General features: G+C 44.2%; 1 protein-coding gene across 1 annotated transcript in view; it reads right to left on the bottom strand.

Annotated features, from left to right (window-relative positions):
- Positions 1-10,370: 10,370 nt before the first annotated feature.
- LOC109622284 (xaa-Pro aminopeptidase ApepP) overlaps positions 10,371-24,409 on the bottom strand; it is a gene marked incomplete at its 5' end in the record, with an annotated part of 39,290 nt that continues 25,251 nt past the window's right edge. The window contains 8 exon segments of the mRNA XM_029867092.2: positions 10,371-10,921; positions 10,988-11,160; positions 11,224-11,292; positions 11,347-11,794; positions 11,859-12,126; positions 12,195-12,658; positions 12,722-13,051; positions 13,154-13,254. Of these exon segments, the coding sequence (XP_029722952.2) occupies positions 10,694-10,921; positions 10,988-11,160; positions 11,224-11,292; positions 11,347-11,794; positions 11,859-12,126; positions 12,195-12,658; positions 12,722-13,051; positions 13,154-13,254 (2,081 nt within the window). The 3' untranslated portion in view covers positions 10,371-10,693.

Raw genomic sequence — 24,409 nt, 5'->3', positions numbered from 1 at the left:
ACACTTTGATATAAGGGCTGTTTCACACCCACACATCCACCCTTCTCTCTAAAAAAAATGAGAGAAGGCCGCGCTTACAAATTTCCAAAATACCCGTAGCTCAAACCAGAAAACACGTTTAAAATAGTTTCTCTTGTAAATCGACGCTTTATACCATTTATTGCTATCTTACTATTGTGCCTAATCGAACACGACGGTTCAGAACGTTCGTGCCTCAAACAGTCCCAAATAGGTATCGTCCGTTTTTCCTTAACACCTGGTTTCACAGACGAATTTGTCAAAAGTGACAGAGTGACACGTGCTTTTTTTGTTGCCTCACTCACATTTCATCTTCGCTCTCTTCCTTTTTTCCATCGATGACAACAGGAGATCGCATCAAAAACGAGGTAGTTTGTGCAAAAGTGGTAGCAAGGAGACTTAATTTGACGGGATTAGCAAATTGTCTTGCATATCCCAGATCTGTCAGACTTCCCAAGAGTGTCAAATTCCCAAATATGTCAAAGTCATGTGGACTACGGTGTATCCATTCGTGGTTGACGTGCATTGAGGGCTCGTGGGTTTCTGCTTTCGTATTCGTACACGTTGCAATACACGAACACTACTTTAGTAATTAGTGGAAAATTGTAAAAAAAAATCAGCTGTTTTAGGAAAAATCAAGTGGGCATATTTTCAATCAGTACCTTAAATACCTTTGTTCGGCAGTTAACAATGGCAGCGACGAACCTGTTAAAAGGACTATTGTGCATACAACGAAAAGTACAATTTCGGCGCCCGTTTTCCGAGGCTTCGATTTTATGTCGAAGTTCATTCGCAGTAGAAATACCACGTGTTTTCATATCCGTCATCACAGCACCACGCCATGTGATGACTTATGTTTCAATGACATCAAAGCTAAATGAAATTTTCAAATGGGTCTATTTTCCTATGTTCATGTTTCTTTATTCTACTCTTCACTATTCAACTACAGTAGGTGCTCGTTCAGTAAAAGCCCTTTGACTACAATGTTTTTTCTTTTAATTGAAAGTCCGCTAAGTGAAACAATGTTGTAATTATCGCACTGCTCTCCGTCAAAATGAAATGTCATCAGAAAACTTTTGTTGTACCTAATGTGATGTTTTTCGAATGGAAATTTTCTGCATTTAACAGTGACTGACAGTTCTTTGGCGTTATCGTTTTTCATTTGATAAGCGAAACGTTAACATGCTGCAATGATCGAACATCTACTGTATCTACTCATGGCCAGTTTGCATATCTTTTTTTTTTTAATTTCTTTGTATTTGTGAATTTTAACTTATTGCTAATTCTTCACACTAGTTTGCATATCTGTTATCACAAGGCCGACAGTGCTGGCAGCAGAGTTGTACATATTCAGGATGACTAATGTCAAATGACACTCGCTATAACCATCACTTCAAAAGACAAACGCAGTCCATCAGAGCAAATCGACTCATGCCAAAGCAACTCAAGCTAACCCTCGTTCAAGACAGATTCGAGTACATCCAACAGCAGCGATCGTCCCTTCGGCTTGAATTAAACCATAAAACACGATGGCGTGCTTTGTTTGTGTTTGATGCAATACAATACTACATAATCAATCGACCTTCATCCTGGCCCTATCAGATGATAATCATCCAGCAGTGAGTGACATAGCCCTGCGTCTGAACGACTGGTGATGCGCCTCGAGCTGCTCAGGAGATTTACAAACGAAGAGCGGGAGCTCCCACCGTATTGGTTCGTCGCGAATGTGTTTGTTAGCGACAAAAAGACGGTTGGCTTTTGTGTTGATGGAAAAAGAAGGCAAATGTAGAGTTTACGGCTTTTTTGAGTCAAGATGGTAATGGTGTACAAGACTGGCTAGCCGCAACACCCCACTTCCTTGTAGATGTGTTGAAGCTACATCAGAAAAACGGATGGCCTTGTAAATTGCATACAATATATGAATATTGTAATTTCATCTGACATCCAAGATCCTATCCAGGTATTTTACCAAGCTTCAATGTTACTTCCTTTTTGTAGCTAACAGAGCAATCACCATCAAGATGGGTTGCATGTTAAGGTCTCCTTGAGCGCATCATGACTGGGCTAGTTGCAGTTAGTTCCAGTACATTCTCTCTGAAATAATGTTAAACTTTCTCCCTACCACGATGTTAATATCATCTGCTAAGCATACAACTTAGAAACCTTCAACGGTGAGCTTCAATAGCGCATCATTTAAGCAGCAAACTTTATCGACCACAACTGGCTACGCCAGCAAAGTAATAGCCTTATTACCAAATACAGTCCCGAGACAACTTCTTTGTTAACCTTCCAGGACGCGCGCCAAATGTCCCAAATGGAGGATAACGTGTCTCTGGAGCCGGCCTTCTGATACCTGATCCAGGTAAAAGCTCGCTTAACCCGGGAGCGATCGCGTCGTGTATTGAGCACACGCACCATGAAAAATACACGCTGGTGGTGCACAGCGTGAGCGTGGGCGCTGTTGCAGGTAGTCAAAGACGCGACTGCTCGAATTCTCTACGGTGGTACACAATTTGAGAAAAAAGATTAACACTGTGGTTCTGTTGCGCCATGGCACTTTTTGACGGGAACACTCTTTCCTTAAGGTTCTCACAACTGCCACAATGTCGAAATAATCGTTAGCCTTTACCACTAGCGCCACTAACCTTTTATTACCATCAATGTATGGACATTATCAATAAATTATTATGCCATTCGCTGTTAAATACTCAATAGATCGCTCTTAATAACTAAAATTACTACAGATTACATTTCGTGTAGTTGTATAATATCAGACTAATTTTAAGACCTCGATGTAATAAAGAAAACGATTAAATTTTGTGTGTCCAGTCCGGTACCCAATAATATTCATAACCGTGATTTTTTTCCGTGTAAATTGTCCTTTGTGTAAATTATATTTAGCGTGTTACACTGATCTGACAGCTCTGACAATAAAGGACTAAACATAAATTACGTACAGTGGGTACCGAGGATTGTTCACAATCTGCGAACTTGACTGCGGAAAAAAAATCGCGACCATGACGCCGCTGATTATATGCTCACATTTCTAAGCGAAGGCAGTACAGCGAGGATTCGCTCGTTGGGTTACGACTGCGCCCCGCTTAAAGAATCGTTTTTTTTGGGCAACTGACAATTTATTGAACTGCCCTAGACACACGTAAGTGACAAGAAATACGTCAAGGAAACAGTCACATACTAGCACAAACGCGCTCGATGGCTCTCGACCACATTGACTGGCAAGGAAATGTTTTTTTTTGTTCTCTTCCCAAACTGCATTCTTCAAGAACAAATACTTGCAACGCAACAGTACTATACTGTGACCACAACATGGTATAAAACTTAAGCAGAAATATCAATAAGTTTCAATTTTCTCTTATCAAGCTCATAACAATATTATTGAGATACGTTGAATTACTTTTTAGAATTCCGTTGAATACGACTCTTTTTAACTCTATGCATAATTGGCATATCTGACAGCGCACGATTTCGTCTACTTTTTTTTCTGTGTGCAATGTGTTGATTTTCTGTACACGGAACAAGAAATCAACCCCGAGGTTTTTTTCTCTACTCATATCGACCCTTTCGTGTGAGAGCTTCAAATTTAGCTTAAATACGTGAAAGCCCTGAGTGGGTAGTTTTCAACTGATCCTGGTAGAAAATAGCAACTCATCACATAGTTGTTTCTACCCAGCGTTGCCTTTCAAACTACCCTAGTTAATGAAATAAACTCACTATTGGGTAGATGGCAAACCCAAATTTAAGCTTCTCGCAAGGACATTATCGGCGAGGTAGCTACCGCTTGTTTTGTTTTGACAAGATTTTTAGGGTAATCTGTTTATTTTCGTGTGTACTTCTCAATGCGCTACTTTCCGTCCGCTTTAACTGGCGCGACATTTTGGTCCGCCATCTACTTGCGCGATTTGTTCGTCCACTTTTCCATGTACTACGTCTCTGTCAGCTATTTTTATGCGTGAACCATCAGTCCACTTTTCTATGCGCGATTTGTTTATCCGCTTTTGTCCAATGGGTGACTTTTTTTTTATTTGCCCGTCACTTCAATGCGCGACTCTTCGGTCCGCTTTTTTTTTTAAGCGCGATTTAATTATCCGCTCTTTCTATGCGCGACATTTTGTCCGCCACTTTAATGCGCGACTCTTCGGTCCGCTTTTCCATGCGCGACTCTTCCGTCCGCTTTCTATGCGCGACTCTTCGGCCCGCTTTTTTTATGCGCGATTTATTTATCCGCTTTCTATGCGCGACATTTTGTCCGCCACTTTAATGCGCGACTCTTCGGTCCGCTTTCCATGCGCGACACTTCGGTCCGCTTTTCCATGCGCGGTCATTTTGACCCGCTCCGGGATGAACGATGCCAGCGATGGTAAAAAAACTGCAATCCACAATTGCTTCACTTTGTTGTGGCTTTCTGCTGCTGCTGGGTGCGACGCTGGGTGGTTCCTTTCCATTCCAGTTTTCGTTCTGTAATTAGGTTCTACGTTTATTTTGCGACAAAACTCGCAACACCTGGCAGGAAAGCCATTGTGTGACACTAAATGTCCGCTGGAAAGGAACCACGCAGTGGCACGTCTTACCTGACCGGCTGTCGGCGAACAAGAGGCCGAGAGTGGCGTCGCCTGCTTAGATGGTTTCGTGTGCCATCGTCATCCGCTCGTGACAGGCGCGAATACAGAATGTTCAGCAAAGTATACACTTTGATATAAGGGCTGTTTCACACCCACACAAAAACTTCATTCATAAAATTGGCTCGTTTAATGAACTATATATAGTGGTAATCACGTTCAAATGTGTGCGTGTATCTTTTGTAGATGTAGTTGTGAAACTTGGGGGAAAATATATGCACTCTTACCCCGGTTGTTAGTTTTATCATTATTTAGCCGTTTTACCCAAGTAAATTGGGTAATATTTGCATATGAAATCTGAATAGCCTTTGAATTAGCGTGCATTTTTGTGTATGGAAAAATTCACGCTAGTGTTTGTGTGTTGAAATGTCACTTATCTCTATACACGCTCGTTGAAAACTACTCTAAAGTGAGTAGAATTCGACTCACTTTGGTACAAAGTGGAACAGCTCAAAAGAGAGTAAATGGCAGTTACTCACTTTAGAGTAATATGAGATTTAATTCAAATTAGAGTAACTCTTACTCATTTTTAATTTATAGGAAATTAGCAAAGTGAGTCGTTTTTTACTCAGTTTTGTAGATTTTTTTGGATCATTCCTATTTTGATTTTTCTCATAGAAAAAAAGCAAATTCATAATGAATAAAGAAAACATACATATTTTATTAATACATAAAACCATAAAACTATTTTTCTTGTACAATATACTAAATGGAGGGCGATAAATGTTGACAAACTACTGGTGCTATGAATGTTTCTCCCATGTGATGGTTCCTCTTCCGATCAGCGATCGCTGGCCATCATAGCCTGCTAATCCACTAGATGCGATAGGAAGCTCCATGATCAGCAACACCAGCACGGCATCGTTCAGCCGACAGAAAAACCACTTTCCAATAAGCTGGGACTCCCTTGCGGATGCGCAGCTCTAGATGATGGTAGTGGTAATTTAGAAAATCTAGTTAAGAAAATTATATATTGTTGATATTTCGATTTGGAATCAATGAAATACTTACTTTGCAAAACTGCTTGTTCCATCGATGCTTGAAGGTTTTAAACGAGATTTTAATAATGAAAGGTACAGATTTTTCTTACTGAGTTTGAAATTGGCCGCAACAGCCTCGGCAACAGCTTACAAGATATTTCTAAATTGTTCTAAGTCATTTCCGTTAGAGTGAGTAGAATAAATTTTGAGGCTACTCAAAAGTGAGTAGACGACTAATTTTGGCAAACAGAGTAGAAATCAACTCACCTGGGAAAACAACTGTCACTCACTTTTGACATTTTTTCGGGAAGTAAGCAAGTGAGTAGAAATCTACTCATTTTTGAGTAGATTTCAACGAGCGTGTAGTCTACCTCTCAGCTTAGTGTTCTATGAGCACTTCCAGAGCGGCGTCGGTGGTGTAGTGGTAAGCGTGGTTGCCTCTCACCCCAGTCGGTCTAGGTTCAATCCTAGTCGACGCCGTCGGTATTTCTGAGATATCTGATCACGCCTTCCCTCGGATAGGAAGTAAAGCCGTAGGTCCCGGCCCATGTGTTGATGGGTTCGATATGTAGGGTGTCAGGTGTGTGTGGATGTCTCCCTGACCGTCCGTGTTTAGGCTTAGTACCAGAAATAGGCGGACGTTAAACTAGAGCTGATGCCGAACGGTGTCGGCTCGCCAGAAATAAGAAGAAGAAGAAGAAGATGAGCACTTCCACAGTTATTAACTGAGAGCTTCCTCTGCCAATGACCATTTTACATGTGTATATCCCCAAGTAACCAAAAGTTCAGATAAAAGGGTATTTTATAATCTAAGCAGCTTGTTCGAGGTTGCTCATTAGCCTTCTAAGCAGCTTCATATTTAAGTAATTTTGAAACTTGAAAGTTCACATAAGCACGCTGGATAGCCTTCTAAGCAGCTTCTGACAGAACTTTGACAAAATTCATGAAGAAACAAAAATGTGTTTTTCAGAATCACAACCCTGTTGGTCGGTTTGTGATTCACATCTAGAAATTGCTTCTGATAATTATATTTTCGAACATGTTCGCTGCTATATAGATTTGAACTGGATCCTCCTGCGTGATAGCCTGCCGACTTAAGAGCCGATGCACACGAGCGTTTATTGACGCTGCGTGAATTCACGCTGTGTCGCCGCAGCGTTCCTGTGGGGCATGCGTTGACATTGCGTGCCGCACACGGTGCAGCGCGTTTGTGGTGCGGCAGCGTTGCGTTCTCGTGTGCATTCTCCCATTTGATTGTGTGTAACTCAGGACGCACTTGCGTGCACGCTGCGTGGACGCGCCGCCCGTGTGCATCGGCTCTAACGCTGCGCTGCTGAAGACACTTGACAAAGTCAAGCTAACTTCACTACTGTACAAATGTGCAAAACTAGCTGCCGACAGAAAATCGGTTCAAGTCAGACTTTCCCTGCTGTCAACTCATTTGTAGCTGTAGTACTGTGGTAGAGCATAGGGTTCTCACGCAGCGACTATCGGTTTTAACCCGATGGGCGGCAATTCTTTTTTTGCTCAACTCTAGTATTCATTGATTTGATAAATTCATATTTGTCTTTTATTCGTGTATGCTTAAACAGTTGTTTTCTGTAAAAGAAATAAATTTAATCTTCATTGAAACACAATGCTACTGAACTGAACTTCTATGAACTTGAAAATTCCGCCAAAGTTCCGAGTAGCATCTTAAGCAGCTTTAAAGTTCCGCGAAGTTCAGATGAAGTTCCGAATGGAACTTTCTGGCTGCTTAAGAGGCTAACAATGAGCCTTGCCGGAACTTGTGACCGAAGTTCCAGCAAAGCTCATCGTTAGCCTCTTAAGCAGCCAGAAAGTTCCATTTGTAACTTTATCTCAACTTCGCGGAACTTGAAAGTGGATTTTGTCATGGAAAGCGGAACTTTTGGCTCTATGCCCAAGGAAGTCATGGAAATTTCCTTTACGAAAAGATCCTGGACCGACCGGGAATCGAACCCGTGTTAATCAGCATCCATTGATATTGATGGTGGTCAAAAGTATACTGATAGGACTGATATTGTTCAGCTCTGTCTATATGCTGAACATAACGTCGGAATATGTGCCATCATCAAGTTTTCCAATTCGATAATGGATAAATCAAGTATGATCAGGATTTAGGAACACTTCGGCTTTCTTAGATTGATATATCATAAGTATTGCACTTACAACGAGAAAGGCATCATCACCACTAGGTGGATCAATCTGGGTTTATGGAGTTAACTTTCAAACACAGGCCTCTATCTCTATTGGTGTGGAAATTACAACATTTACGTCTCTAGGAAAGTTGTTTGAAATCAAAATTGCTACAACAACTTTGCTGAAGACGTCAACCCTCTATCTCAAAAATTGAAAAAAAAAATATATCTCACTTTTAGGGGTATTGATCCGAAAACTCTAACTGTCAAAATATGGCGCTGGCCATTCCCTTCAACTTTGCCGAAGACATCATTGCTCTATTTCCTCTACCCTATGAGCTATCAAAGAGCATGAAAATGGGGAAATAAACCATTGTGTGCTTCACGCCTTCTTGTACCAACCGGATGGTTAGCAAACACCAACTTTGCAGGGTTGTTGTCTGGCATTCTTGCAAGTTGCAACATGCCCTGCACACCGTATTCACCCAGGTTTAGTCACTTTCAGGATGTATGAATCTTTTTTGACCGCATTCTTATGGAGCCCGTAGCCGTGGTAGTCGTGCCACCACGACTGCCAAGGCTTATCCTGTCTCGCTCAGTCACACTTATCAATGTACTTTGTTTGAACCGCATTCAACTCCAGTTCGACCTTTGCTGCTTCACGTTTTAAGCGGGTGTACATTGTACAGTTCTGCCACCGTTCCAAATGTTCTAGCAATAATATCCATGTCATCCGCAAAACAGACAAACTGGCCGGATTTCGTGAAAATCGTACCCCGGCTGTTGAGCCCGGCTCGTCGCATAGCACCTTCCAGGCGATTTTGAATAGTAGGAAGAAGAGTCCATCACTGGGATCTCCAGTAAGTCTGGTGGTTAAGGCTATGGATCGCCAATCCGGAGACGGCGGGCTCGATTCCCGTTCCGGTCGGGAAAATTTTCTCGACTCCTTGGGCATAGTGTATCATTGTACTTACCTCACAATATACAAATTCAAGCAATGGCAGGCCAAGAAAGCCCTTCAAATAATAACTGTGGAAGTGTTCAAAGAACACTTAGTTGAAGAGAGGCAGACCAAGTTCCATGTGGAAACGCAGTGCCATACATAAGAAGAAGAGTAGAGTCCATCACCTTGTCACAGTCCCCGTGGTGATTCTAATGAACTTGTTAGTTCACCCGAAGGCCTTACTCTGTTTTGCACACCGTCCATCGTTACTCTTATCAGCCTGGTAAGCTAGCCGGGAGAGCTGTTCGTCCATGATTTTCCATAGCAGTCTATGTGCGATAGATACTGTCGTATGCTGCCTTGACGTCGATGAATTGGTGGTGCGTTGGGAACAGGTATTTACGTAGTTTAACCATCGCCAAATAGTGATCAGAGTCGCGATAGGCTCTGACGTCGATAATGTCTGATAAGTACCGTCCATCAATCAGAACGTGGTCGATTTGCGATTTCGTTTGTTATGGTGATCTCCAGGTGTAACGATAAAGGAGGCTATGCTGGAAGAAAGTATTATGAACGGCAATGCTCTTAAAGGCGGCAAAACCGATGAGGTGTAGGTCATTTCCGTTCGTCAGCTGATGAGCGCTGAACTGTCCAATCGTCGGTCTGAATTTCTCCTACTGGCCTACCTGAGCGTTTAGGTCCTCTATGATGGTCTTGACGTCGAGGCTTGGGCTGCGGTCGTACTCGCGTTCGAGCTACGCGTAAAATGCGTTTTTTTTCAGTGCTTCCAGAGTGAGAGCTGTACCCGTTTATTACACTCAGGCAAATCAACCTAAGATTATTATAATGTCTAACTTATGAAATGGCCTTTAAACAATTCATAGCGGCTAGGATGAATTTCATAAGTTCGGTTTATGACGTAGAATCGACTCACAGTTTGGCTTTTATACACATTTAGCAATACGATATTCTCAAGCGTCGATAGCCGCGTGGGTTGGGCACGAGCTCAGTGATCTCAACGTTCATGGATCGATTCCAGTCTGCATCATTTTACGATTTTTCTGTTCTTTTCATAAGTTTATCTTAGGTAAGAAGGTCATAATAAGCATGTTCAATTTTCATGAGGTATTCTTATGACATCCATACTTTACAGTTATGGCTAAATTTCATAAGGTATTTTGATGAATCTCGATAGTTTACTTCGCTGAGTGTATGCTAATGTTGAAGATTCGGCCTTCGATCCTCAATCTGCACATTCTTTCGTCGATCGGCCATTAACCGATCACACGCCTCTGCATGTCACCCATCGCGATAAAAGCTGTTCCCAGCTCACGTGTGTTGCCGCAACGCAACTCTGGTATGATTACCTCCAAACGTTCGCAACATAGATTCTGTCCAACACACCTCCTGCAGCGCGCTGCGATTCCGAACCCGCGGTCCTCCGGTATATCGGCGAGTGCTTCCGATGAAGTCTAGATATCTGCAGTTCCACGTACCGAGCTTCTAATCGCAAGTGCCTTTTCATAGCTGTGGTCGTCGCGAGTGGTATCGGTTCGCATTCTTCTCTTGTTGATCATAGTTTCCCATTTAAGACTGTGGAATTTCTTTATCCAAAAATAAAATGCAGAATGTGTTTCGTGTTCGGACTAGTATTCGTTTAATCTCTAATGAATTTCAGTGGCTTTGTAAAATATCACTTGCTTGCGCATCGGTAACTATAACATCGATCATCCAATTATACAATATTAATAAATAAGTTAATGAACAGTTTTCTTTCCTTAAATTCTATGCCTATCCTACGAGCAGACAGTGTGGAGAAAGTAGCTACATTGATAGAGAGATAGTGGGTGAGTGAGTATGGGCTACTCGTTTGCTTCCCATAGTTGGACAGAGCACAGAGAGCTGCACAGGTGGTTAAACGATTTGAACTACATACATGGCGTTGGGCTAGGTGGTCTATCCAAGAAACAGAATATTAGTTATGATAGTCGCTAGTACAAGGGCAACGACTCGGAAGTTCAGCGAAACAGATCCAGCAGCTCCGTAGTCCGCTTCGGACCGATACTCGGGAATGTTTCGCGTTTTGTTCATCATCCAGTAGAAGGCTTCCATTTTTTGTTTGCGTTTCAGCTCGTCTCCTACGAGCTGCCGGATGCGAGCATTGTAGTCGTTGATCCATTTGATCTGTTGGTAGAAATTGAGAAATGAGTGAGGAACTTTTAAGGGTCAAATATTTGTTTTCGTGATTACCTCAGGAGCGCTCAGAAGCGAGCGATCGATCATTTTAGGTTCGAAAGGTACCAAAGTGATATCCTCAAATGAGAGGAATTTGTTGCCTGACGGATGAACTTTTCCAGTATCATGAACCTGTAGAACGTTTTCCAAACGTATTCCAAATTCTCCCTTTTTGTAGTATCCAGGTTCTGGAAACAACACAAATTTGTTACCATTGATCATCAGTTTATGATTATTGTTTGTTAACAAACCATTTGAAAAGAAATATCCATCTTTGAAACTGTATCGCTGCTTCGTTGTGTAAGCTACACTGATGGGAGCTACAATGAATAAGTATTAGAAACATCTGCAAATGAATTGTAACAAATACTTACACTCATGAACGGAGGAATACGACCCAATACCATGGCCCGTCCCGTGCGGATAGTCATTCATTTCTCCCCAGACGGGACCCCTGGCCAGAGCATCCAACTCGGCTGGCTTGAGATTTTCCGGAAAGGTCAGAACGGACAACCGTATCATCCCGATCAGTACATTTGTGTAGGCTCGGATCTGATCAGGATGAGGTTCACCCAGATGAATCGTCCGGCTGACGTCAGTTGTTCCGTCCTGATACTGGCCTCCGGAATCTATCAGGAGCGTCCCATATTCGGTGATTTCGAAGTCCGTGCGATTGCTGGGCGTATAATGCGGGATGGCACTATGCGCACCGAAAGCCACGATCGTTTTAAAGGATGGCCCTTCCGAAAGATCTTGGATTTTGCGACTACGATCGACTTCTCGGGCAAGGGAAAGCTCCGTAAAGTGATCGCCGGCTATGAACTGTGAGAGAAAGAAAAAGTCAAATGGTCTTATAGTTATATCCTACGGAAACCCAATACATTACCCTTTCTTCCAAATAGCTCAGAACTTCACACATGGCCGCTCCATCACGGATGTGCGCCTTGATCATGCCCTGTTGTTCGACCTCGTTTTTCTGCGCACGCAGAAAAATGATCGGTGAAGGCCTGTCCAGTACCAGTTCTCTAGGCAGCACTGAGTGTATCGCTTCCGATGCACCCATATCGAAGACCACCGCTGATGGCACGAGGACGCGCTTCCAATGTTGAGATAGCGTCCGCAAGTCCCGCAGTACGTCTTGGTATTCCTTGATTCTGGGAAGTTGATGGAAAATATTAGTGAGACGGTTAAGCTTTAAGACATGCTACGTGATTTTACTTACTGCACACAATACTCATTGTGACAACTGTGAGACTTGAGGTGGTTCAGCAGACCCATGTTCTTGCGAGTGTTGTTCGTGTACAGAATGATCTCCCGGTTGCTTACAAGTAGGTATGCCTTGAACACTGGCGTGTACGGAATATCACTCCCTCGAAGATTCAAGATGTAAGCTACTTCCGTCAGCGACGTAACGATCATTGCATCAGACCTCATGGCCGTCAAATTGGACCGGAGCTTATTGACCTTGACTTCCCAGTGTTCACCGGCAAACCGCAACGGTTGTACCTTAATGGAGTTGAGCTTCGGCGCTGGTCGTCGGGAGCCCCACACTAAGTCTACCAAGTTGCGATGAATCTTGATCAGTTTGATGTAGTCCGAGTTGAGCTGTCGTTCCAGACTAACCCATAAAGAATGCGGCACCAGCTGCGGATCGGCTCCTAGTCGACTTTCTGGACTCAGTTCAGTCTGAAAAGACACATCACACATATACAGTTAGAACGCCATCTAAATTCCCATCCTGGAACTTACCAAAACCCATTCCGAAATTGTGGGATGTTCCCCGCTTCGGAAAATTCTCCAATCGCAGTTCAGCTCGTAGTCCGCTTGTTCATAGAATCTGGCGTCAACCCACAGGGCGGCCGACTTTGTGGTCACGACGGCCTCGCCCGTAGTCCCAGTGAACCCGGTCAAGAACTTCAACCGTTCGTCCGATTCCATAAGATGATCGGACATGTGCTCGTCGTACGAAGTTACCAGATACGCATCAAGTTCCGTACTCTGGGTCGACGCCCTGGTACGCATCTCGTTGCGCAAAGCCGTCAGTCGTTGGTGTAACGTTTTGTCGTGTCCATCGTATACCTGTAACGCCCCAAAACAGCAGAACAAAGATTCACTCACGTTATGAACGATTACCATAAATGATTCATCATTGTGCGCGGCATGGCGCTTTGTCTCGATTACCTGTATGCGATCCCGATTTAGACACTTGGTTCTTCGCATCAATCCCTGTTGGCTAACGGTGGTGGCTGCGATCGTTGGGATAAGTGCCAATATCGTCGACGCTGAAAATTACAAAAACGAAACAGAGGGAGGACAGCCGACCATTAGTCATAGGATGTGATCAGCTGGCTGACAGGCCGGCGACGATCGGAGATGATCATTTCAATGCAGAATAGCGTGTGGTGATCTCTAGACTGCAATGTTTACAAACAGAGTGCAGTGCGGCGATATAATAATAGGTGCGTGATGTGAATTACATTACGTCGTTAAGTTGCGACTCGGGCGATAAATACGACCACATTGTACGATGATGTGATCTGTTGGAGCACGTGCCAAGCTTAACGACGTCGATCGCTATGTTTGGTTGGTGTGAAGTTGACATGGGAAGACGGGAGAACCCTTGAATTTATAAAGTGATCATCGAAGAGGCTTATCAATGGCAACGCAAATCGAGAGCTACAGATCGAATGGAATGCAATAATATAGAACAGACGTTTCTGCATAGGTAGGTATATAAACGTATGATGAATCAATTTCAAGATCAATGTCACGGTGCATTAATATAATTTATTTTTGAGGCTTCTCAGTTGGAACGTTATTCCAAGAAGAAGAAGAAGAAGAAGAAGAAGAAGAAGAAGAAGAAGAATGTTAGGTCTTGTGTTGGGTATTATTTTTAGATCAAATGAATTTTGGTATATGTAGGGTCTGGGACCATTTGGGCAGCAGCACCTATTTTGGGCACTTGCTGCTATAACTCAGTCAATTTTGAATCGATTGACTTGATTTTTGAGACACAATCAGATACGCACAGTGTCTAGCCATGTGCAACAATTCAAGTCAATCGGTTTGAAATTGACGGAGTTATAGCAGCAAGTGCCCAAAATAGGTGCTCCTGCCCAAATGGTCCCAGACCCTATTGTACTTTTCAATTACATTTTGTTTGTTGTAGTCAGATAAAGCTAAACTTTAGCATTTTGTATGTACTATACCTGTGAGGTGTGATTACAGGTTAACACTTCTAGTTTCCTTCCCTTCGTAAGTATTATTGGCTGGGAGCAGATTATTCAATAGGTTAGGGTTCGTTCAAATATTACGTAATGCTAAGGGGGGAGGGAGAGGGTCTGGTGTTGTGTTACGCTTCATACAAAATCTCAAAATTTCCCATACAGAAGTTGTTACGTGGGGGAGGGAGGGGGTCTAAAACTGTCAAATTTTGCGTTACGTAATGTTTGAATGAGCCTTACGTAAGAACATAGTTCGGGCGGGTCTTGCTGCAGCATGGGTCCCGGCAGAACGTGGAATGTAATAAACGGTCGTTGGATCAACAGACCCGCCTCTTTTAGAAGAAGAAACGCTGGCTTGAAGAAGCGGAGTGCGAAGAAATTGAATTGGAGCCAACCAAGTCCCTCGCAAAGTGAAGTTGAGGATGCCATATGGGACCATTAAGATGGCAATGCCTGTAGTGTCTGTTTGACAGGATCTGAAGGTACACAGAAAGAAATTCTGAAATCTTCACGTGACGTAAATATTTTTTTTTATTCTTCAATCACTTAACCTAATTTACAGCTCTTTTTGTCCACTAGGGCACTGCGTGAGCGATTCCAATTGTCACTTATACTTTGTACTGCGCCTAAAGACATACTATTCTTATTCTACTATATCGATTATTTTGCCTTTGCGCTGCTGTCACTTTTCTTCCCTGTTCATGGAAGAATGATGAGCACGAGGATGTTGATGTGTGGCTCTTGTTACTTTTCCAGTCCGATTGGGGGTTCATTATGAGTTGCCATTACCCGATAACCAGATTTCCGGGTCCGTTGGAGCATATGCTCTGAAGAGTGTCAGGTGCCAGCCGCTCTAGGGGGGAAGAGCAACTGACGAAAAATTGCAAGTGCCGGGGCTGGGATCGAACCCATGACCATCCACTTATGAAGTGAACGTGTAGCCACTACGCTACGGTCCCCGGCAAGCGACGTAAATATTAGAACGTGTAAATTTCCATTTCCTTTCATTCGATTTTACATAAAATAATCTATTGCACGCAAAGTTGTAAGCAAGCTCCATACTGCAGACAACCTGTAATTTTACAATCCGATGGAGAATTGTGTTCAATGCGATGGAGGTAATTTTGTTACAGTGAACTCGATGTAACCATTTTGAACTGTGTACACAGATCGAAAAAGTAGTGTAAAATTCTGACATATAACACAAATTTACATGATATATCATGTAAAACACGAAGTTTACAAAACTTAAATTAAGTTTACATGACGTGTAAACCTCATTATTTTTATCTGTGTATGGGTGATTCGACCTGTCTACAAGAATGGCGACAAGTTGGAGTGTGTGAACTTTCTAGCGATCACTATTCAGAATGCCGTCTTCAAAGTATATCCCAGATTTTGTCACCTATAACGAATGAGTTCGTGGGAAGTTATCAAGCCGGTTTTACCGACCAAGATCTTCACCGTAAACGGCAAACTCAGTAGGTCTCTACGCATCACCTTTTCATCGACTTCGAAGCGGCATATCGACGAAGTCTGGAAAAAGTGCACTTCATGAACGTGGGACACGTGTCCGAATTACCGCCGTAAGGGCATTGGCGAGTGAGTGGTGGCACGACCGAAACAGACAACTCCACTCCCCCCCCAACGAAAGAATTCGAAACACCTTCGACCAGTCGAGGACGGAAAGTTCGGCTTACCTTGTGATGCCAGACGCATATTACCACGCGACGAAGTCGAACGCCACGGCTCAACACCGTAACGTACAAGTGGCTGCAGACTACGCGCAGCAGTAAGCAGTGGCCCTACCAACTCAAAAGCAGCTTGGCGCAGCTACACATGAAGATTAGAATGGCCCAAATACAAAAATTTTGAAAAATTCCACAGGGCACCCTCTAGAATCGTGCTTTAGTATGAGAGGAGTAATCTGTGCAAATTTCAGCTCAATCGGTTTAAACTGAGCTGGCGCAAATGAGTTTAAGGTTTTTATTATAGATAGTAGAACAACATAGATACGCGGATATCACTGAAAAATGTTGCAAGCGTGTGAATAGTATTTTTCAAGAGTGCGACTTTTGAATATTACGTCATGCACTCCATTGTTGTTGTTGGAATCGTGACGTCATGCTCGTTTGGATACAGATTTCGACAGTTTGTTTGGATACAACGGATTCATCTCCGCGGATCTATGTTTTTTCTACTATCTATAGTTTATACGGGATTTTCAGTCCAAATATGTGGGAAATCGGATGACCTCCAGTCTAACATTCAAAATAGTAGTTGGTACCCTAAGGAACAACTTTGTAGAAGACCACACAACGATAAAACTTAATTTAGTTGCAGTTTATGCTAACGAAAGCAGGATGAGGACCTCTGGCCCCGTTTACTCTCGGTTGTTACATGGAGCACGTGTTTGCTGTTCGAAACTTGCGCGCTAAATCATAGACGGCTGAAGGCGGCTTGATAACTTCCCACGAACTCATTCGTTTTAGGTGACAGACGACGGAAGCTGATCTGGGATAGCATTTTGTAGGCAGCATTCAAAATAGTGATCACCCTGAAGATCTTTCGTTCCAAATGGTCGCTTTTCTTGTGAATGGGGCAGATTACTCCTTCTTTCCATTCCTCCGGTAGCTGTTCGGTTTCCCAGATCCTGACTATCAGCCGGTACAGACAGGTGGCCAACTTTTCCGGGCCCATCTTGATGAGTTCAGCTGCGATACCATCCTTACCAGCTGCTTCGTTGGTTTTGAGCTGGTGAATGGCATCCTTAACTTCCCTCAGCATGGGAGTTGGTTCCTTGACTTCCCTCAGCATGGGAGTCGTTTCCTCCGTTGCCGTGGTCCCCCGTGCCTACGTTCTCCACGCCATTCAGGTGCTGATCGAAGTGCTCCTTACACCTTTCGATCACCTTACGGCCTCCGTCCCTATCCCTGCATATTTCGGCTCGCGGCACGAAGCCGTTGCGGGATGCGTTGAGCTTCTGGTAGAACTTCCGTGTTTCTTGGGAACGGTACAGCAGCTCCATTTCTTCGCACTCCGCTTCTTCCAGTTCCAGGCGGCGCTTTTTCTCCCGAAAGAGGCGGGTCTGTTGTTTCCGCCTCTGTTTGTAACGTTCCACGTTCTGTCGGATCCCTTGCTGCAGAATTACCGCCCGCGCTGCGTTCTTCTCATTCAAAACCGTTCCGCACTCTTCGTCGAACCAATCGTTTCGTCGACTCCGTTCTACGTACTCGATAGTGCTCTCGGCTGCGTTGTTGATGGCTGCTTTGACTGTACTCCAGCAGTCCTCTAGAGGGGCCACATCCAGCACACCCTCGTCTGGCAACGTTGCCTCGAGATTCTGCGCGTATGGCGACATCCGGCTGCTTCAGTCGCTCTAGATCGTACCGGCCGCCGCCGGTACTGTACATTGTTAATAACGGAGAGTTGTGTTCGCAGTTAATTCATCACAAGATAGTGATCAGAGTCGATATTAGCGACACGATAGGCCCTGACGTCTATAATGTCGAAGAAGTGCCGTCCGTCAATCAGAACCCGATCGATTTGAGATTCCGTCTGCTGGGTGATCTCCAGGTGTAACGATAAGGGAGGCTATGCTGGAAAAAGGTGCTACGTATGGCCATGTTTTTGGAGGCGGCGAAATCAATGAGTGGTAGGCCGTTCTCGATCGTCTGCTGGTGGGCGCTGAACTTGCCAATCGTCGGTCTGAATTCCTCCTCCTGGCCTACCTGACCGTTTAAATCTCTTATGATGATCTTGACGTCGTGGCATGGGCAGCGGTCGCACTCGCGTTCGAGCTGCGCGTAAAAGGCGTGCTTGTCATCATCAGTGCTTCCGGAGTGTGGGCTGGGTACGTTTATTATGTTGAAGTTGAAGAATCGGCCCCTGATCCACAACCTGCACATTCTTTCGTCGATCGACCACCAACCAATCACGCGGCTCTGCATATCACCATCACGATAAAAGCTGTTCCCAGCTCGCGTGTGCTACCGCAGCTCTGGTAGATGGTATGGTAACCTCTAAACGTTCGCATCATGGATCCTGTCCAACACACTTCCTGCAGCGCTACGATGCCGAAACCGCGGTCCTTCAGTAGATCAGCGAGTATGCGGATGCTCCCAATGAAGTCGGCAGTTCCACGTACCGAGCTTCCAATCACAAGTCCTTTTTGTTCGCTGGGATCGTTGTCGTTGATCTCGGTTCGTATTATTCTGTTGCTGATTTTCCGTTACAATGGTTTTTTTTACGGTTGGCTCGTTCGTAGGGCTGGACGTAAACCGCCTACTTTCCGGAGGACCATAGTGCACAGTTAAGCTAAGAGCCCTTCCCTGACACTCGGACGTAGATCAGCCGCCCCTAACATGAGCCGCTCCTCCTGGAGAACAGACGCTCAGGTTTGCAGAACCACCTCCCCCCCTTCCCTGTCAGCCTACGACCAAAGTTCCCACCGGGGTTGGTTACCCGATCTTCCCAAAGGTTGCTCATAGTTTCCGGCCGGTACTACGTGGAGGTAGGGATAAGAGTTGCTGGGCAGAGGGTAGTGGATCACAATTGGATCTGTATTGTGCAGCATACCCAGCCTTTACCGTGCCACAGTGAAACATAATACAGTAAGGACCCGATTTTGTCAGCCCCATTTAGCGACAAACTTTTTGCTCTCAGTATCTTACAGTGAAATTTTATTTAATTTATTTATGTTTATCAACAACCTACACCTGAGGTGCAGAACATACAGGGATAAACAGTTTGAAAAACTGTTTGAGTTTTTGAAGAGAGCAAAACATGTGCTCCCAAAAGAGGCTGACAAAATCGGGTCACTTATGTATCATGATTTTCATAAAACGAAAATGCGCTAAGCTCATGAACCCGAATCTGGCCACAATTATATTTTCATCAATAGGTTTCCACTTCATGAGCGCAGCTTGGACGCTCGAGACGTACCTCCTCAATCTAGCTGAAGTCAGAAGGACAACAATGCCCAGGCGGCGGTACTACCAGCTAAGCGCACAACTCTTGTGAGGACCAGAGCTATGTTGGACGCTCTCCTTATCGACTCACCGTTTTGCAGCCCTTCCTCGGGAATAGGCCACACGATATACAATGTATATACATACACATTAGAGTGGGTCAACGTTGTATGAAAAAACTTTAAATTTGATCGTATCAACCCGGAACAAAGCTTCTTCAATCTATATTAGTGTCCAAAACAACTGTATAAAATTTGGGAGCGATTGATTGCGTCCTTTACATGTTAAACGTTAAGCACCACCGGGCAATCTGTATGTTTTAACTTTTTTCACAAGTGTCGGATCACTTTGCAGCCTTCTGCAAAGTTTTTCGCCATATCCTAGGCTATACTTCAACGTCATTAGTTAGATTGTTTTAGACGTTTTCCCATTTTAATTTCCATACAAATTTCAATTGCAATGCGAAATACGTGGAAGCAACCAATCGTTCCCAAATTTGGCACAGTTGTTTTGGACGCTAAAAGGAATCGAAAAAGCTTTGTTCCGAAAAATCGACTGTGTTGACCCAGTCTAATACACATGCAAAATGATCATTGGTAGAGGAACAACTCAGTTGATAACACATAGAACACTAAGCTGGGAGGCAGGCTTTACTCCATTGGGGACGTTACGCCAACAAGAAAATGAATATTGAAGATGCTAATTTTTCCTCCTAGCGCCTACCACAAAAAGAATCTTGTCTAGTTTCCCACGAAGCTTATACATCTTACTGATGCGATGGAACACAGCAAAAGAAAAAGAGGTCTCATATCCGAAATGAAATCAATGAATTAAATTTGGGCCATTGAAGCACTCAACCAAACCGTCGTCGCCGTCGGAGTCAGAGTGGAACCATCGCGTCGTCCGCCGTAGCTGCCGAGCAACAGCAAGTCAGAAATCCAGACTAGCAAAAGTGGCATCAACCCCCACCACCACATTCTACCAACAACCCCAACCATCAGCCAGCCATGATGGCACATCCCCCATGACATTTTCCAAAGATAACCCACTCTGCAGGGGCCGGAGCGTGAGTCGACCTTGGTGGGTGGGTTGCTGCTGCTAGGTCCCGGTTGGAAGTCGGAGGAAGTCCGACACCGAAAGTTATACGTAGTCGAGAGTTTTACGAGACTAGAATCTGTGGCGCCAGCCAGCAAGTAACCAACCATCCCGCATCATCACACATAAACCAAGTGGCAACGTTTGCTCTGTGTGCTGTTTCACTTTTGTATCACAAGCGGTCGTATGATTGGCGTATGGCGAAATGGTTTGGTTACATCCTCCTTCATACGCGTGAACCGGTTGTTGGTCGCTGCAGGGATATAGATGATCGTGTCATGATGAAACGCGAGTTGCAATGACGGAAGTTCAAACATTTCCGCTCGCATTGACTGGCAAAATTGGTCACATTATGTAATGAATCATTCCTAATTAGAGGGCCGTCTCCGTCATTGTCGGTCGTCCGGTCGGTTGACCTTATTTCCGCGGATTGACATTGCAAACGCCACCCGCCTAGAGCGCCAGTCAGTAGTGGTAAACCAATATTCCTAATGGAAAATAGCTCCAACATTGCATCAATGCCACTCCCACGGGATCGTCATTGAAGGTACACTTCTCCGTATTTGCATTCCATACTACGGCTGATACCTATAGGTAGTAGAGCTTCCGCTAGAAGTTGGTTACTCACTCCTCCGCTAAATTTATCGCTACTGATCTTGATACACCGCCATAGGCGTACATATCTAAAATAGGAGAGCGTTTTGTTTTCAAATCAAGTTTGCTGGTGCATTAAAAACTTCAAATTGGGAACTTTCAACATTTTCATTGAAAATAGGCATTTTTATTTTGTTTTCTCATGATTCCAAGGGTCAAACGATGACTAAGCAAAGAGTTGTGTGCTTCGCTGGTAGTGCACCCTGGGTATGGCCAAGGGCTCTGCTCACCAAGGAGGTGCGGCTCAAGCAGCATTTGTTCTGGCATCAAGTGGCTGAACATGAAATGCTACTCCAGCGACCTAAGGCTATACCGGGCAGCAAGGATTACAGTCCCAGGGCCTGACAAACCCCTCCGCTTGCGAGTCAGCTGCGTAGTCACTGGCCAAGAATAGGACTACTAACCCCAATTTAAGGTGTCTAGCGACCCGTTCCGAGGAATGAGTGAGTGGGCACCCCTCCCAGTATTTTGTCCCTTACTGCGTTGTAATGCAGGGCTTTGGTGTGTTGGATCTCCTTTCCCGTGCAACTTGTGCGATCAAGTTAAAGACAAATTTAAAAAATCAAAATCAAACAGTTGGTATTGGTAGTGGTGAGGCTAACCCCTTCGCAAGAAGTGGGTTGACTAGGTGTCCGTAAATAAGAAGCAAGGAGTCAGAAGCAGGAAGCTGCACACTCAGCTCCAACGTGGGAGCTCCGAACCATTCCCCGGCTAGCCTGCGCGGGGAGATATTGAACGGAGCGTGGTGGATGATGACCATCAACCAAAAAAAGAGATGGGCTATCTGCAATAGTAGTGGCTGAGTAGCAGCTTGGTAAGACCATCACCTTTGCATGAGCATGAGCATGAGCATAATTGACCGCCCGCGGTTGCTCCTCTGTTATTGCAAGGACGTCTGCATTTTGGTAAGACCATCACCTTTGCGTCCACGAAGTCTAACATAAGCATGGACCTTAAACGGCCCTGTTGCCACTTCGTAAGTCGGTAGACGATGCCAAGAAAGATCGCGAGAGACTCGTGAAGACTTCATCGACCGGCGAAATCAAAGGTTACGAAGTCTACCCAGACGGAGGTCTTTGCTTTCGTAGGAATCTCGAAAGGTGTGGCAGATGCGACTCCTTTTGACTCTCACAAGTGTGTGAGGCAGCCGTCAGGTGAGGAACTGTCTGCCAGTGCCCGCAAGACTAGACGGATACTAACCCCGAAGTTCAGCTGTAATGCCTGCAAGTCGGACCCTAGCCAGGCGTCCCGGAAAGTTTGGAAGGGTGTGCCTGGAAAGGCTGGCCCGTCCCGGGAGGATGGGAACAAGAGGTTGCGACCGTTGTTAGGCCCTTGGCAACCACAGATTAGGGCGAACCAAGGGGAAGACCCCCCTTGGACGAAATTCGAGCAGAAGATGAAGCAGAAAAAACCGCAGGTCGAGGAGAACAGGGACGCCAAACCAAAAAGGCGTTGAAGAACAGGTGCCAAGTAGACCTGTGCGCCGACTATATTTTGTTCGGCGGCAGCGTGAGGGCCATTTTTGGCCGGCGGCTGCGGTGTCATCGGCGTCACGCCGGTGGCAGCTTTCGGCAGCGGCGGCGGCGTGAATCGGCGTGACCAAAATTTGACCATAATGTCAACATTGGCAAATCAAAGAAGTGGTTATTACGCTCTAGAATTTGTAGTCTAAGCTTTTTCATGATCATTGATGACATAAACTATCAAGGCCGTTACAAATATTTATTTCGGTTTTTGTCCCACCACTCTTTGGCTGTTCGGGTTGTGTATAAAAATAATAAAGCATTTAATCTGAAAAATATTAAAAACTCATCGGATTTGTTAAAGAATTTTCAGCAAGACCCGATATTTTGATAAATATTTTTTTTTTATCTGCCCCATCAAAAAGCAAAATCCTGCCAAAAAATGTTGAGCAGCCTAAGTTAGAATAAATACTTTTTTATTTCTGTTTGCGTCCGTCACTGCCACCAGTCAGTGATTATACATATTGAGACATTACCTGTATCCTTAGTGTAATGCATGTTGCATTACTCCATTTCAAATCAAGGGCAATAAAATATCGATTTTGCTATAGTTTTTGTTTTGTTTACTCAAAATCTTCAGAAGTTATCAAACCTGATAATAGGGTCGCAATATTTACGCTAAGGAATCCCCAATGATTTCAGGAAGCAATCTCAAAAGGTAATCCAAAAGGAGCCTTAAAGAAACTCCTCAAGGAATCCATGAAGAAATTTCTGCAGGAATCTCTGGTGGTTCAAGAATCTTTCTTAGAGAGATCCCTGCTGAAGCTTCTGAATAAATCGCTGATTGGAGTTTTCGAGGAATTTCCGAAAAAAATCCATGACGAATCTTCGAAAGAAATTCCAGGAGGATTCCCCAAATGAATTTAAGAAGAAATCCTAAGGGAATTACAGCAGAAATTCCTGGAGGAATCTCCGAAAGAATTCCAGCGAGAATTCCAAAAGATATTCGAGAAGCATTTCTAGGAGGAATCTACGAAAACTACCCAGGAGGAATCTCTGAAGGAATTGCAGGAGAAATCCCAGAGAGAATACTAGGAGGAATTTCCTCGTGGATCCTCGAAGGAATTTCAGGAGGAATCCCATAAGCAATTTCAGCAGGAATCCCCGAAGAAAATCCAGAAGGATCCTCGACGAAATATCAGGAGAAATCTCCGAAAGGATTTTAGGAGGAAGAATCCTTCAGGAGAAACCCCCGAAGCAATTCTAGAAGGAATCCCGGAAGGAACTCTAGGAGGAATCTCCGAAGGAAATCCAAGACGAATCCCCAATAGAATTCCAGGAGAAATTCTCGATAGAATTCTGGGAAGAATCACCCCGCAGGAATTCTAGGAGGACTCCCAAAGGAATTCCAAGTGGAATCTCCGAAGAAATTTGAAAATAAATCACCAAAGAAATTTTAAAACAAATCACCAAAGAAATTCCAAAAGGGAATCCCGAAGGAAATCCAGAAGGAATCTTCAACGAAACATCAGGAGAAATCCCCGAAAGAATTTTAGCAGGAATCCTCGAAATTATGAAATCCCTGCAGGAATCCCAGGGCGCACCATCCGGGATTCCGAGAGGAATCTTCGAAGGAATTTCAAGCGAAAAATCAAAGGTCTTTCAAGAGGAAACCCGTCAGGAAGTCCAAAAAGAATCTCCATAGTAATTCAAGGAGCAATCCTCAAAGGATCTCTAGGAAAAAATATCAGGAGAAAACCCCGAAGGAATTCCAGGATGAATTTTCAAAGGAATTCGGGGAGAAATCCTCAAAGTATTTCTAGGAAGAACTATCGAAAAATATCCAGGAGAAATCATCGTTGGAGTTCTATGAGGAGCCCCTGAAGTAATTGCAAGAGGAGTTCCCACTGAAATTCCAAGAGGAAACCCCGAAATAATTTCATCACGAATCCCAAAGAAATTTCAGCAAAAATACTCAAAAAACTCAAGGGGAAATTTCCAAGCGAATAAGAGAAAGAATCCCCGAAGGAT

This window comes from Aedes albopictus, chromosome 1 (assembly GCF_035046485.1).
Source record: "Aedes albopictus strain Foshan chromosome 1, AalbF5, whole genome shotgun sequence".
Lineage (NCBI taxonomy): Eukaryota > Metazoa > Arthropoda > Insecta > Diptera > Culicidae > Aedes > Aedes albopictus.
Note: the sequence above shows the minus strand (reverse complement) of the source record. Positions and strands in the feature narration are given on the sequence as shown.